Source organism: Buceros rhinoceros, unplaced genomic scaffold (genome assembly GCF_000710305.1).
Source record: "Buceros rhinoceros silvestris isolate BGI_N320 unplaced genomic scaffold, ASM71030v1 scaffold2507, whole genome shotgun sequence".
NCBI classification, from domain to species: Eukaryota; Metazoa; Chordata; class Aves; order Bucerotiformes; family Bucerotidae; genus Buceros; species Buceros rhinoceros.
This window is the reverse complement of record NW_010422583.1, coordinates 31,883-46,794: the sequence shown is the minus strand read 5'-3', so window position 1 is coordinate 46,794 and position 14,912 is coordinate 31,883. Positions and strand designations below refer to the sequence as shown.

The following is a 14,912-nucleotide window of genomic DNA, read 5'->3' as shown; positions in this document are numbered from 1 at the left end:
GCAGGAAAGACAATAAGCATGGTAGTTAACCTGTCTCAAACAAAACAGATGTGGTTGTTCCTCTAGTGAGTGGTCACTTTAACCTATATAAAGCACAGCTTAAGGATACCATACATGCCATCCTCAAACTCTAAAGCAGCCCGTCTGATGATCCTCTCCCTCAAATTGTCTCCTGGTTTTTGTTTGGCTTTTGTGTCTTCAGGCTTTCGGATTGATAAGCGCTGCAAAGAAAGAAGTATTCATAAATAAAGATCGAAATGCAGATTCTTGCTTCTCAAGACACAAAAGCCTGATTCGTGATTGCTCTGAGATACTTGGTCTAAGAATGATGTTAGTTAACCATCTTCCACCAAAAAAATTACCTTATATTCTATCAGCTAAAGCTTATCTAAAAGCAAATGGAGTCATCAAATATCCCCAATGATAGCCTTAGAGCAAAATGTTATTTCTTTGTTTGTATTGCCAAGGCTGAGAGAGTATGTGGTAGGCAGACAACTGATTAAGAAGGCCCAAAGAATTAGTGCAAATACTAGGAAGCCTTAGATTCATTACCCAGAGATACCTAAATATATTTTTTAAATGCTGGCCTAAAATACAAAGACTGCACTCTTTTGATTCAGTGGTGCTATTCTAGATTTAGATGCATGAGACCAACAAATGTCAGTCATCTAAAGATACTGGGAGCTACATAACTAAATTTTCAAATATAAATCTGCATAATCTTGCATAAAACTGTCTGAAGTTCTTTCTGAGATTTCCTGGCCTTAATTTGGTGCTTCCTAAATCACTTGTAGGTGAAAATACCATGAAATTCAAGAAGTTTGTAAGACCTTTATTAGTAAATCATTGCTTACATAGATTATGTTCTTCGTATATCTCTCCCATGCATATAAAACTGTTCTGGGCAACATGACCCCCATATTTCTCCACATCCTCTCCTACTCCAGGCCGTAATGAACACAACAGGCAAAATTAATTATCCTCTGTTCCTTTCAATCACCAGTGCCTTTTTTCCCTGTGTTGGGAGTCATGTTCCTCTTAGGCTGTCACAAACAGTCAGTATCAATCCTCTTGAATTTCCCATTAACTTTCTTTTTATGCCGTGGCTATTTTTGCTAGAATTGCTTCACTTGCAAGTGAAAGAGCAAGAACAATCACAGAGTGTTTCTCTGCAGCAAAGAGAAAGATGGATAGAAACTATGATTTGCACTAGAGGGATCACATCTGAGCCAAATTAGGCAGGAACTGCTATTTAAAGCCAGCAAGAATTTTGACAGATGAGCTTCCCTTTATTCTCTTTATTCCTCATCTCTGCTCTTACCACTTATCATCCTCAGTGCTTTCATATATATGGCCATTTCCTTCATATATAATGTTTTATGGCAGAGTAAATAAATCTGCCATTTCCTTCCTACAGCTCTCTTAATGGGAGGTGCTATTGCCGGAATTATAAAATCAAACAAAATTAATCTCTGTTACAACTTTGCTGTGCAGTTTATAGTAGCTTTCCCCCCCACATCACTTTTTTTTTTTTTAAGGATACAAGGAAGGGGGCAGTTGACTAGGTAGGTATACTGACTAATGGAGTCAAACCAATCAGGTGTTCGTATAAAGGTCTCTATTGCACAGACTGTCACCTCTTCATCCACTGCCAAAGTGCAATAAGAACGGCAGTTTAATACATGCAAAATGGATTTCTCTTATGAAAGGTAAAAGCTTTTCCGTGAGATACTGCATTCATTCAGAAGAACTGAACAAGCCATTAATTGCTGTCTAGCACAACATGCTCAGAAGAAGAAAAAAAGTTTGACACATCTGTTTCCAGTCAAATACTCAACAGCATATAATATGCTTTTGCAGAATGAACAGGCAGAAGAAAATAAAAAAAAGCTTTTTAATCTTCACATTCATACAGGAGTTTACTTGTATGACTTTCTAGGACTTTTGGATTTGATTTCAATAGTAAAAACTTAAGTATTACAATTCCTTTCTGTACTTTTTTCCAAGTTTTTTTTTTTTTTTTTGCTTGTGTCATGTATCTCCCCCTTGACCAGTTCTTCTGATAACATTTTGAATAATTTCTACCTCCAGAGCATGGAGACACAGGAGAGAGAAAGAATTTTCAACTGCATTTTAAGAGCATTGTCACATCACCAAAATGAGGATAGGGACACAGCTGGAGCAAGGAAAAGCCACAGAAACAAGGAACAATTACACAATCATAATTTTCTTTAATGTTTTCAGTGCTGGAATACTATTGCTGCGATTTTTAATAGTTATTCACATCTTTTATTCAGACCAGAGATGCCAGTGGCTAAAAAAGTTCCTCATTAAGGAAAAGGAAAGAAAGGTTCCAGGACCTCTGCAATGTAATGTAATTCAATAGATGACAAAAAAGGGGCTGAGACTGGCCCTACATGCCCATGACAAAACCTCTCCAGTCGAAAATACAGTATACAATTGTCAAAGGCAGCTCTCAGTCTAGGTGTTTCCCTTGTTGTGTCTACAGAAAGTGAACTGAGAAAAGGAAGAAGAATGAAGTAGCATTTCAATGAGATTTTCAACTATATTAAAGGCATCCAGGAGTACAAGCAGTTGTTCTAAATTATTCAGGGACTGAACCACAGGGGCTGAGGAATAAGAAACAAGGCTCTACTCTCAGGCCCCTTACTTACTACAGAAGTAGCTACCTAAGCCAGTACTTAGCACAACTTGACAGGTCGTTCTCACACTATTTTCTAGTGGCTAGAGTAAAAACCCCATCAGTTCTAAAACACAGCCCAAACTGAAATGTTGTGATGGAGAAGCTAAGCTACTTACTTCAATTCTCTTCTCAAATTTCTCTCCTTGTATCAGGCGATCAACATAGATTTTGGGAACATGAATGTCTTCTGGGGCAAATGCTCCTATATCAACAATTTCTTCCACCTACAGAGAGAGAAGAGAAAGTGAAAATATTTAGTATTCAATGAGAGATTTTATTCGCAATTAAGTTTCAAATATTAAATACACAGTGGATCAAGTAAAGAAAAGTACAGATGACACAAAATAGATACACCCCTTTAAAACAGGCTATTTTAGATGCTTACCCTTCCTCTTCTTTCAAAGAATATTTCCACATGCAAATAGAAAGTAGTGTGTTTTTACAGCCCAGTTTGTATGACCACCTTGAAGAAATACACCATGTACAGTTACATCAGAGTTGTTTGTACCTACAAATAATTTCCATCCAAAAAGAAGGAAACAGAAACAATACCCAGGTAACAATGTCAGAGTACAAAGCAGAAGTATGAATTTTAAGGATACAAACACAGAAGCTGTAATGAAGTTTCTCCACAGCGTACTCAAAAATAAAATTGAAAACATTTGAACTGTAATTATTGATTGCAAGAAAGATGTGAAGATCAAATTCTCTACAATTATGAAACAGAGATTCAGCACAAAAAGGCACTGATTTACACACAGTACATTTGAAATGTCACTGATTTGAAGCATCACAAACAGTTTTCCTTCCTTCTACGTCTGAATTCAGGGTGGTCTGTCTGGAAGCCCTGCTATGGTCAGATGCCTGCAGCACAGATCCTCAGGCATGCTGGGCAGTTTCCTCTCAGGTGCAGACAGCACACCTCACTGTCACGAAACAAACGCTACTGTTAGGGCTGTACCTGCATGCGACCGCAGAGAAAATGCATAATGTTAGAGCAACAGGTCACACGTAACTTCTGAAACAATCTACTCAAAAAGAAATTAAATAAGTTTCCACACTGCTTTATCACCAGGAACTAGTTAAGCTTTCAGGAATGTCCAAAGTCTAAGATTCCCAAAACGAGACCCTGGGTTTCACACATCGGTAAGGGTACATCACTTAGCAGCCATCTCCAGCCAGCAACATTAAAGAGCTTGTAATTCAGTTTGACATCCCACTGTTACTGCACAATGCGATTAGTAATAAAATCTATAGTACATATCTGATAGACAGTTACCTTCCTACTGTGTCTGGCAGTGTGATAATAAACAAATAAACAAATCCACCCTAAAAAATGGCAGAGGGAGAGGAAAAATTAGTGAACTGAAGACCACAGGCCCAGTTTCAGGTGATCGCTAAAAAATCCCTGGGGTAAGCAGGCAGGAAGAGACAAGCTATGAAATCTATAAGGCAAAGGTGGTAAGGAAGTGTCAATAAGAGTCACAGAAACATCAGCCTCAGTGTTCATGGAGTGCAGAATCACATATGCAGAAAGTCCTTATCCACATAATAAGGAGAGACAATCAAATCAATATTTTAAAAAATTCAGACTGCTGTGTTCACAAAAAAATGGTGCAATCACTTCTATGACCTATCTTACTTGAAGTTTCTTATATTATGCATGAATTTTAAAATTAATATGGAGACCAAGTCAAATACAGGGTAAAAAGAAAAGAGCCTGAAACACACAGCTGAAGCATCCTGCACTCCTGGATATCCTGATACTTCTGATATCCTGCAGGATATCAGAATATGCTCAAAAGGGAGGATAAGCAGGAGACAAGACTGTTCAACAAAGCCATACACAAGTCAATGATCTGCTATCAGCAGAACTCCCAAATTCACCTTTTCTAAGTAGAATTGTCTTCACTTATCAGGTGGAAAATTAGGCCTGGAGAATACTAATTGCTACTGATTCGAACTTTCTCATAAAATAACTACATTTATTTGATGCAGAAGCTGAAACTACAAAACCAAAATATTTGCCAGCACAATTCAACCAAGTTCAATGGAATTGTGATGTCAGAAAACTTGACACACTGTCTCTCTTCCCCCATGGAATACACAAAATAAGAAATTTATCAAAAAAAAAAAAAATTGTGGGATTTTGTTACTAGTCACCCCATTCCTTTAATTCATTAGTATTTTGTCTCTCTGGAAACAGAAGTAAGCATGATAGCTTTTCCTCACAAGAACCATCAACAAAATTATTTATTATGTCCATATATTATCCTAAATGAACATAACACAGACAAACTGTATTTTGTCTTAGGGACTTCAAATGAGCCTAAGGATCCCTGCAGACTGGAACACTTTGTGTTCACAGGCAGCCCCCCCGCTACTCTTACTGGTGTGAAATATGTATCAAATGTAATTAAAATACAGTAATAAAACGGAATTTTAAAAGAAGATTAAAATTTGCACGTAATGTTTGCAAGAATACCTATCATCCAGTTCTGCAAGTGGAATTAATCAGCATGTTTATATGGAAAAGAAAGAATTCACGCAGACAGAGTACAAACATCATCCCGTTCCTCCAACTCTCTCTCCCAGTTCTGCTCTCAGGAAACTAGGTGGTACTCCAGCTGAGACATGAAGACAGCTTGCCAGCAGCCTCCATCAGTATTGCCAGCACTGCTACTGCAGATGAAGGTGTGCTATCAAAAGAGAAAACAGGAGACCTGACAGCTGTGGGAATCAGCAACTTAACTTTCTGTGACTACTGCAAGACGTAACCCAAGCACTATCATTATGGATATGAATAATAATGCAAAAATAAGTAGTTTCATAATTGGATATAATCACCTCCCTTTCAGGTTTCATACTCTTTTATGAGTCTTTTCTGTAATACATCCACAGCCTAAGCCTCAATGAGACATGGAGAGCATTCATATTAATAATTAAAAGGATGTGTGTGAGTTTTTTTCCTGTTCTGCTCTCCATCTTACCTACCCTTCTGTTCTTTCTTCTCTATATTTACCTCGCCGTAGGCTTTATTTTGTCAGGCACAAAAGATTCCCTGTAAACATCAAAAATCATTATACAGCATTCCACCCAAGAGACACAAAGTCTGCCAAAGCATAAAGAGGAAACTTATCAGGGCAGACCGCCTCCAGCACTTTTTTTAATTAGCGAATCAAAATACTCTGGTACCATTTAGAATACCTCAATCACATGTGTTCCTTTTAACTTCATCAACGTGCTAGAAGATATAAATTGTTTACAACATTGCTACACAGGTACAGTTAAAGAGTAACTTCAAGAGACCATATGGGCTGAGTTCCTCTTCAGAAGGCTCTGATGTATGATTCTTTCATTGTGTCAAGAGTTTCACAGTACTGGTTTTCTTCCTGAGTATAAATGTTCTTGCAAATCTTGTCTGATTGCTGACAATGGAAGCAGAATGACTAAATTCAATCATTTCTGAATACTGGTTTATCTGCAAGTACATCCAGAACATAAAAGCTGTTCTCCGCTATGATTCACATGAGCCTTCTGCCATTCCTTTTGGTGTCAGCACCCATAGAATCAATGGTCATTTGTTTCACAATATCATTTCCTTCTGTAATTTGCATCTGCTTTCCCCTTTTTTAAAGTAGTTTATTTTTGCTTACAAAATTCAGCTACTGTTCCAAGAATTTTTGAAGAATTCCAGAGAGAGAAAAGGAACCTTAAAGGTTATGGACTTCCAGTAAGAAAGATAAAGAACTCTGTTTCTTGGCCAAAAAACTGGTAAGGAAATTACAATGGCACCACTATTCAGGTCAAAATACTTGAAAATAAAAAGGCCTTTCCTTTCCTTTGAGCATGTACCTTTTAACCTATTTCTGCAGCCTAATTAGGTCCTTTATGACAGATGAAGTATTTGCAGCTGTTTTAGTTTTAAATCTCGGTTTTCATAAAGCTAAGCTATAACCAGAAATGACAATATAATTCTTTATTATTGGGGCAAAAAAAATGGAAAATATGTGTGTGTGGGTGGATGAGAGAGCAAGCTTAACAAAATCTATGCATTTTTAAGTAGCTTATTTTTACACTGGTTTTATTAAATCTCTCTATCACTATCTTAATTACTCTAGTACATTTCAGTTCTTCAAACTGGAATAAAAAAATACCCAGCAGAATGTAAGTAGAATAAAACTTTACGACTGGCCAAATGTCCAAAACAACAGAAGAATTAAATCAAATTTAGCCCCTTAGATGCTCAAGACAAACTCATTAGAGCACTTCAGTTCACTACTGAGTCAGCATGTCACTGCAAAATTCAATAAAAAATAAAATCATAAGATGTTAAAAAAAACCCAACCCACACAATAAGGGCTATGAAAAAAAGTTACATTTGTCCGGTTCACTCAAGATAACAGAAACTGTGATCAACCATTCCTCAAGGCTAATGACAAACAAGAAAAAAAAATTCAGTCAATTTTAATTGTTTAGGCATAATTGTGCAAAAAGCTCTGAAAACAGGTCACTGGAAATTAAAAGCACACTATACAGAAGTATTGGACTCCAGGAAACAGCAAAGCAGGTTAATATTTACTCAGTTCTGCCTGCACAAAGGGAGTTGAAACAGAGGATCTTCTGAATTCAATTCTTGCCTTTTCTGACTCTAAGATCAGCCAGATCATGAAATTCCTAGTCCTACCAAACTCCTATGGTAATGAAATGACATCCAGTCAATATCCATCCCGAAGAAGAAACTTTTACAACTTTAAAAAGCAAGTAACTACCAAGTAGTCTGATAAAGGTAGGTCTTGTTCAATAATTGCCACACTACACTCACATCAGGCTTGGAGTAAACGTCTTCCTAAGCACACTGAGGGACAGAGGAACAGTAAAAATCTGTAACATTCACACTTAGTGGAGAACCTTTAGCCTAATGAGACTGATCTGCATCATGCTGAAGATCCACTTAGTCCAGTAATCCTTTTTCTTGGCAAGAACAGGAGCTTAAAAGACAGCATGGTATTTCTGGTTATATTCCCTCAGTTTCTAGCAACATGCAGTTTAGGGATATCCTCAGTCAGAAGATGGACACAGACCACCTAGCTTCACAGCTTCCGATGGACCATGAACTTGTCTAATATTTTTTGTGGAACCCAAAAGACTCTATCGTTGCATTTCTACAACTAGTACGAAGAAAATTTATTATTATCTCTTCTAATTCCACTGTGTGCTTTCTTCTCTTTGCAACAGAGGAATAGCACACAGCTGTTAATTTGCCTGTTTCATACCAATGAAGATCCTATGTACCCTATATTTTTTCCTGGTTTCTAAAGCCTGTTATCCTCTGTGAACACCACCGAGAAAAACAGTGAGATGCGTTGCCAATGTCATACCTGATCATTAGGGAAGCAAAGCTGACATAAATGTTCTATGTTTGTCTCCAGGTTTTTCATGATGTGGCTGCAGATCCTCCTAAGTCAGAAGCCTCTGCTAGATTATATCCCACCTTTGTTTTCTCCATTCTAAATCTCCTCAATTACCTCCACTTCTGGTTGACTAAGGCTTAATCTCTTCTCTCACACTTCTCTGCACCTGCTGCCTGTTTCTTCCAACTGCTCCTTTCTGTTCCACACCTTTAACCTCTTCCTCCATGCTGAACTGCTGACAGCAACCGCACTGTATTACCAGCTCTGGGTACTCGTGCATAGCAGTTCTGGAATAACAATCACAAAGAACAGAGGGAGAATACTGGACTATCTGCCAAAGCTATCTATTTGTAAAGCTGTGTGCATCCATGAAAGAATATGAAAAATTTAAACAACAGCCTCTGAAAAAGTTCTACCATATACAGAGAACTATAATTCTTCAGAAATTTTTAAGGTAGTCACATTTTAGCAAGTCAGGATACCAATATTCTTTAGTTTCAAGAGCATGTTCAAAGTCAGAAGACACCAAAATTTCTCAAAGGAATACTCCCTAGAAAATAACATTCTCAAAGCAATGTATTTTCACCTTTTTTTTTTTCCTTATAACTGGGCAATTTTACCCAAAACAAAAATTCACTTAGGGAGACTATAGGGACACTAATAACAATAGAATTTATTTTATTAAAAAGTAGCTACTTCAACAATACAATAAATGCTTGCTATCAACCGCACCTATAAATACGCACTGTAAAAATGTATTCCATAAGTATAAAATGAAAAACGCAAGTTTTTCCTCAAAACATTTGCAAAGTAGATAATGAAGAAAAATGCAAAGTCAGATAACTATTATTGGTTATTGATGTTACTGCATTAAATTGATGGAAGTACCTGTTTGACAATTTGCACAAAGTAGGTCTATATAATTCTGTATGCATTAAAAGGGAAATTAATAAATTATAGCTGTTTTCTTGCTTTTTAAAATTCATTCATTTGGATTTTACACTATTTTTCTACTGTAAAATTACCTGAATTAAAATTATGGGAGATTACTTTAAGATTTGGCAATCTACCAGTCCCAGTATTACTAACCAATCCAGCTGCTGCAGCAGACACACCGAAGGAGTGTGCCTTCCTAAACCCCTCCTAAAATCTGGTTGTTTCGATATACACCACCCATGAGTTCACGTTGGTTATGATCATTTTTTGAGACTTGTGCTTTCTGGATGAAACGATGTGATTTCACAGTGCCTGGTGCTTATTCTTACTATTGAACTGGATGACAGTAGTAACAACAAAAATGGGAACATACTGATGTTCTTACCAACTTGTCGGTTCCTTACACAAAATGAAATGCAACCATCCACACTGAATACGTATAAAAATGCCTTCTCAGATCTGGAAAAGGCTATTTTGGATATATTTTTTTATATTACATGATATAATTAATTTTCAATCAAATAATCAAAATAATGGAAGAGGACCTAAAAGAAAACAAACAAAAACTCCACAACAGTCACTTGTTAAGGGCTAGCTAATGGCAAAAGAACTTCTCTAACCTGTACTAGGCACTTCTACTGAATAAGGTAACTGTCCACATCCCAAATCCTCCCACTCCAGACTGTAAGGATATCTTTCAGCATTTTACAAACAAAACGTATGTTTCTTCAAATACATTATTCTTGTACTTCAATGCTTATTTTCAAATTATGTTAGACTGAAAGCCTTTGAACTGATTAAAGGTAAAAATAAGTAACCTTTTAAATTAAAATTATTCACGTATTATCAAGAAGAGTAAAAAAAAATTAGCTTTAATCTCAACAAAAGATTTTATTTTATACTTGTATCAGAGAAATGACAAATGCAAAGAGACAGAAAGATCTAATCTCCTACGTGTTCAGAGAAATATAACTTAAAGATCAGGAGGTAATTTTAAGCTTTACTTTCAAAAATATACTAAGAGGAAGTATTGAAGGGAGTAGTGGAAAACTAAAACATATTTTTAGATATTTTTTAAAATAATCAGAGATTTAATTGTTTGTATTTTCCAGGCTACGCAAGTCCCACTAAACCACCTTCAAATTCAAGGAACACCTCTAAGGGTCAGACCAGAGCATGCTAAACAGGAAACATATAGAAGGTAATCAGGGTAAAACAATGTATTAGCAGCTAATCTGTAAGAAATTCTGTTGCTAGCTCTCTCTGGTAAGAAAAAGAAACTCTGCACTTATCTCAAAAGGGGCAACAAAAAGACAATAATCTCAGGATGCCACTTTATGTGTGCACATATCTTAGTTATCCTCCTTATTTCAGACCTTCATTATAGGCAGTGGTAGTTTACAAAGATTTCTGAAAACTACTTTACATGCTACCATGTTCTTTCTCAACTAGGGACTGATGGGTCGATTTCATCTTCAAAATCAAAGCAAACATCCCAAAATCCCATCATATTCAAGATCAGTAAAACTCTTCCGCAGCGTAAAGGCAGAAGATAGCCAGAGCATTTTTCAAGGAAAGGATTGGAAGATGGTAGTATGCCATGTGGCTTAGACATTTTCCACAGATTAATCAGAAACCAGAGGAATATGGGTATCAAGAGACTGTAAGTACCAAATTTTAAGAAAAATAAAACCTTTCTAGCACATAATCATTATGCTTCCTGAAACTGTCGGGAGAGCACTAGTCATGCATGGAAATAAAAAACAGAAATAAAGTGCTTCACAGAACCAAAAATATTATTTGACACTGAAGTTGACAGAAACGTGATAAATGAGTCCTTTACACCATAAAACCAGAAGTTTTTGCTTATCACAGCCTAATGAGAAAATTCTGATTTCTTTCCTTCTAGCAACACTGAAAAATTACCTTTAGCACACCTGATATTCAAAGTCGTAACAAGTATGACCTCTTATCTCCAGATCATGTCTCTACTTCTACTCTGTCTCTATTTATCAATCAGGTAGAGTAACTGCTGAAGCACATCACCAGTATCAACTGGCTTAAAATTGCCAGCAACTCTTATGCAACTTATTTAAACTGATTTTATAGAAACTGTTTGGGTTTTTAACCCTCCCCTGCCCAGACAGGGGAGAAACAGAAATAAATTAATGATAGTTTTATTTGCTGTCTCTTGATTCCTCTGAATTGTTGAAAGAAAAATTCAGCACTCCTAGAAACCTTCACATTCATTTAGCAATTTTTGTTCTCCTTGTGTCTAAAAGTCTAGACAATGTCTTGAAGTGAGTTGGATGGCTAACTTCCTAACTTGCCTTGTTCTCTCCTTTCCCATAAGCCAGATGTCTCAATCAGATACATTTGGTTAGCATATGTTCAACCTTGACAGAATCTGACAGTTTCCATCGCAAAATAGCAATTAATTCTACTCGTATGATAGCTCAGTTTAGTCCCTGAAATCTGGAGTTTCCTCAAATCCCAGATTAGTTTTAATTTTGAATGAATGAAGCATAACTACCATTACATTTCTGAAAATTTAAGACCAAAACCATGTAAAAATAGCTTTTTTCAGCACATAAACACCAGGAGAAAATGAGTGCACACATGGCTGAGAAAAATCAAGGGACAGTCTACTTCCAGTGTGCATGCAGGAACAGGAGTCTTTTTTAATTGCTGGTGGCAAAGCCAAACAGAAAGCAGATAAGCTCTCCTAAATGCCTTACATGAGGTGACCAAATACTACGGCAAAGAATGTGCTGCTGTCCAGACTAGGAACCTGTTTCTCAAGCTGGCTTATTGCAAGATGTTACTAAAGCTAAAACATTATCAAAATACACGATTTTAAAAAAAACCAACCAAACAACAACAACAAAAAAACAACAGCACAAAGCAACAGAATCAAAGGTGCATAAGAACTCGCCTAATTCACTTAAAAGAACAAGGGAGAACCATGAGACATCACTATAACTTTCATCAGCCTGGAATTTGAATAGGCAAAAATTTGGCATAAAACTGTGTCTATTTTGATGGTACTGCAGGAAATAATTGGTACCTGAAACCATTTTTACTGAGAAATTTAGTTTACTTAAAAATCTAACTGATAGATACATTTGTACCTTCATTTGCAGCTCTTGATGCTCCAGAGTGTTTGAGAAATTCAGCACTTTGAGAGCCTGGGGGGGTTAAAAGTGCTCCTTAGAGCATTGCTTACACAGCCAGTTGGCCACATACCTCCACTGTTTTGATCAGGAATGTATTTCAACTCTTTGCTTTTACAGGCTTCTTTCAATACAAAGAAAAAGACAGATATAAACATATTTGTCAATATATGAGTCAAATATATTTGACTTATTCCAAAGGTTAACACGAAAGAGAAATGTGCCTGGTTTTCTACAATAAAGGAGACAAAGCACCTGTTTAAACATGAAGTTGTTTTAAGATTTGTTTAGCTCTCGCTTTCTCTAGCTTTATCACAAGTGGAAAAATAAGTAATCTAGTATCTAATTCATGCGATTATCAACAGGAGTGCATTTCCACACACTGGACTTCATGAGTGCACATCTTCTATAAAGCAATTTAACACAGTTTTGAAAAAAACCCAAACACTAGTGAACTTTCAAATAAGCATCAGGAAACTCTTTGGGAGATGGAAATAGAAAACTGCTCTGTGATCCTCATCCACTCTTTTACCATCTTCTTCAGCCTGAAAAGTCATCATAATTCGAATTTGAGACAGTCGTGGTATCTCAATCCTTCACTTCTCTTCCAACCTTCACTTCCTTCACTGAATAATTCCATTCTATAGGATTTGCAGGGAAGAATGATGGAAGAGAAGATTCAGATCTGAGCTACTGACTCAAACAATTACTCCAAAATTCTTACTGCAACGATAGTTAAAAGGCTGCAGCTTTTCAAATCTCAGTGTTTTGTCCACCTGAAAAAAATGCATTTGTTTAATGACAGTAGGCAATTACTCACATTGTGAACTTTTTGTAAGATTTTCAGTTTGAATGTACAATCTTTCTCATTTTGTACTAGAAATCTCCATTACAGAGATGTTACCAGCACAGAAAATGAATTATTGCTTTAAGACACATATATAAAAGTATATATGCAGATAAATTCCTGGAATAAAGGCTAAAAGTCTCTCTGAACTATCTTTTCAGTGATACAATCACATGTGATTTAAAATGCAAAACCTGGTAAATCATGGATTGATTGATAAACACATCTTACACACAAAACAGAGCATAAGAATTTCCACTAATTTATTGTACATATTTCTACATACAATGAAAAGTTAAACCTAGCATTTTAAATCCTACTAATTTTCAAATTCTTATGATACAGGACATGAGTACTGTTAATAAAATATACTTCAAATGCACAGTACATCAGGCTTTCTACAAATTGTTATGAAAAAAAACCCCTAAATTTAGCTGCAGGAGAAAAACAGGCTTTCCATCAGTTTTCCCAGCACACTGGCTTCCTGAAAATCTGCAGTACCTACTAATCAAGAATGGACTTGCTTTATCTTGTTCTTTTTGAATGTCATATTTGTTCTTAACATATGTGACAAGGATAAAAGGATTTTTTTTCACTGAATATTATATTCGCACCTGCAATGAACTTCTCAAGCTGAATGCTGAGAAAGCTAGCTAATGATATTCATTCAAGAAAGTCTGAATTTAGAAAGGAATAAAATATGAGACAGATAAAAAAATTCACAAGTTCACATCATACAGCACGATGTTGTGTGTAGGTAAAACTATCTGAAGAGCAGTAAGCAGCAATTTGATCTGCTATGAATTGTAACCACTTAACATTCAGTACTCCAGCAATGAAGTGCCAAATGAACCCACTTAATTACAGGTTATATATAAAAGAAAAACAACCATAGGAAAAAACAACAACAACAACAGAAAACAAATAGCTAAATTCACTGTTGAAGTTTATTCTCCTGAAAATCAGAAGCATGCTAACTAAGAACTACCTTGTGAACTCCTTTCTAGCCCAGCCCATTCCAGTGCTTCTTAAATCATCATAAGATGATCTGCATGACAGCTGTAAAAATGTTTTGGGTTCTGTTCTGTCTTTTAATAAACACATGGACACTCAGAATCAAGGAATCAAATACAATGTAAAAACAACATAAGAGCATTCAAGTCTAGACACAGGCTTCTTTTTGGCAAACTAAAATTACTGTGGCAACGGCATGCAAATGTTTCTACAAGCTGCTCTTCCAGATCAATACTGGTGGTCCCTGGATTTCAGTTCCAATCCTTATCTTACTTGTTCTTTAACCTTCCATGAGTGGCACCATAACAGCCATCAAACTGGTTTTTAACATTGCTGAATACTGAAACAGAAAAGACATTAAAGTTTAGCCATTTTTGTAGTCTGCATTGGTAATTTTTCTCTTTTTATTGAACAGTGAACTAGTTACCAATGTCCTTGGTCTCCCAGCCCACTATGGATATATTCTTAAAAACATTTCTTGCTACTTTCAAGTCTTCTTTATTTCTACTATACTGGAGATTTCTGAGTTTGCTCCTATGTGCTTAAGCTCTCTTGCTTGTTTGGGTTTTGTAATGCTCAGCCTCAGACATCTGACCTTGGTCTCACTTTCTGTCATTTTTTATTCTGTATTTGCAATTGCAGTGACCGTGATCAAGGTCAAATGCCTACTAATTTTCCAAACCTTTCTCCATGCTGGAAAAAAGTTTATTCTCCAGCTCTTAACAGTCTTCCCTTACTTTATTTGTTCTTGGTTATACCTCCCAGAAGTCTTCATTTTCCAAGTCTTTGAGTTCATGAAGTCAGTCTTCCTAAGAGGCATTCCT

At 36.2% G+C, this 14,912-nt stretch overlaps 1 protein-coding gene across 1 annotated transcript in view; it reads right to left on the bottom strand.

The window, feature by feature from the left end:
- The window catches only part of OXCT1 (3-oxoacid CoA transferase 1), a gene marked incomplete at its 5' end in the record, with an annotated part of 79,314 nt that overhangs the window by 35,194 nt on the left and 29,208 nt on the right, over positions 1–14,912 (bottom strand). The window contains 2 exons of the mRNA XM_010140079.1: positions 110–221; positions 2,821–2,928. Of these exons, the coding sequence (XP_010138381.1) occupies positions 110–221; positions 2,821–2,928 (220 nt within the window). The remainder of the gene's footprint in view (positions 1–109; positions 222–2,820; positions 2,929–14,912) is intronic.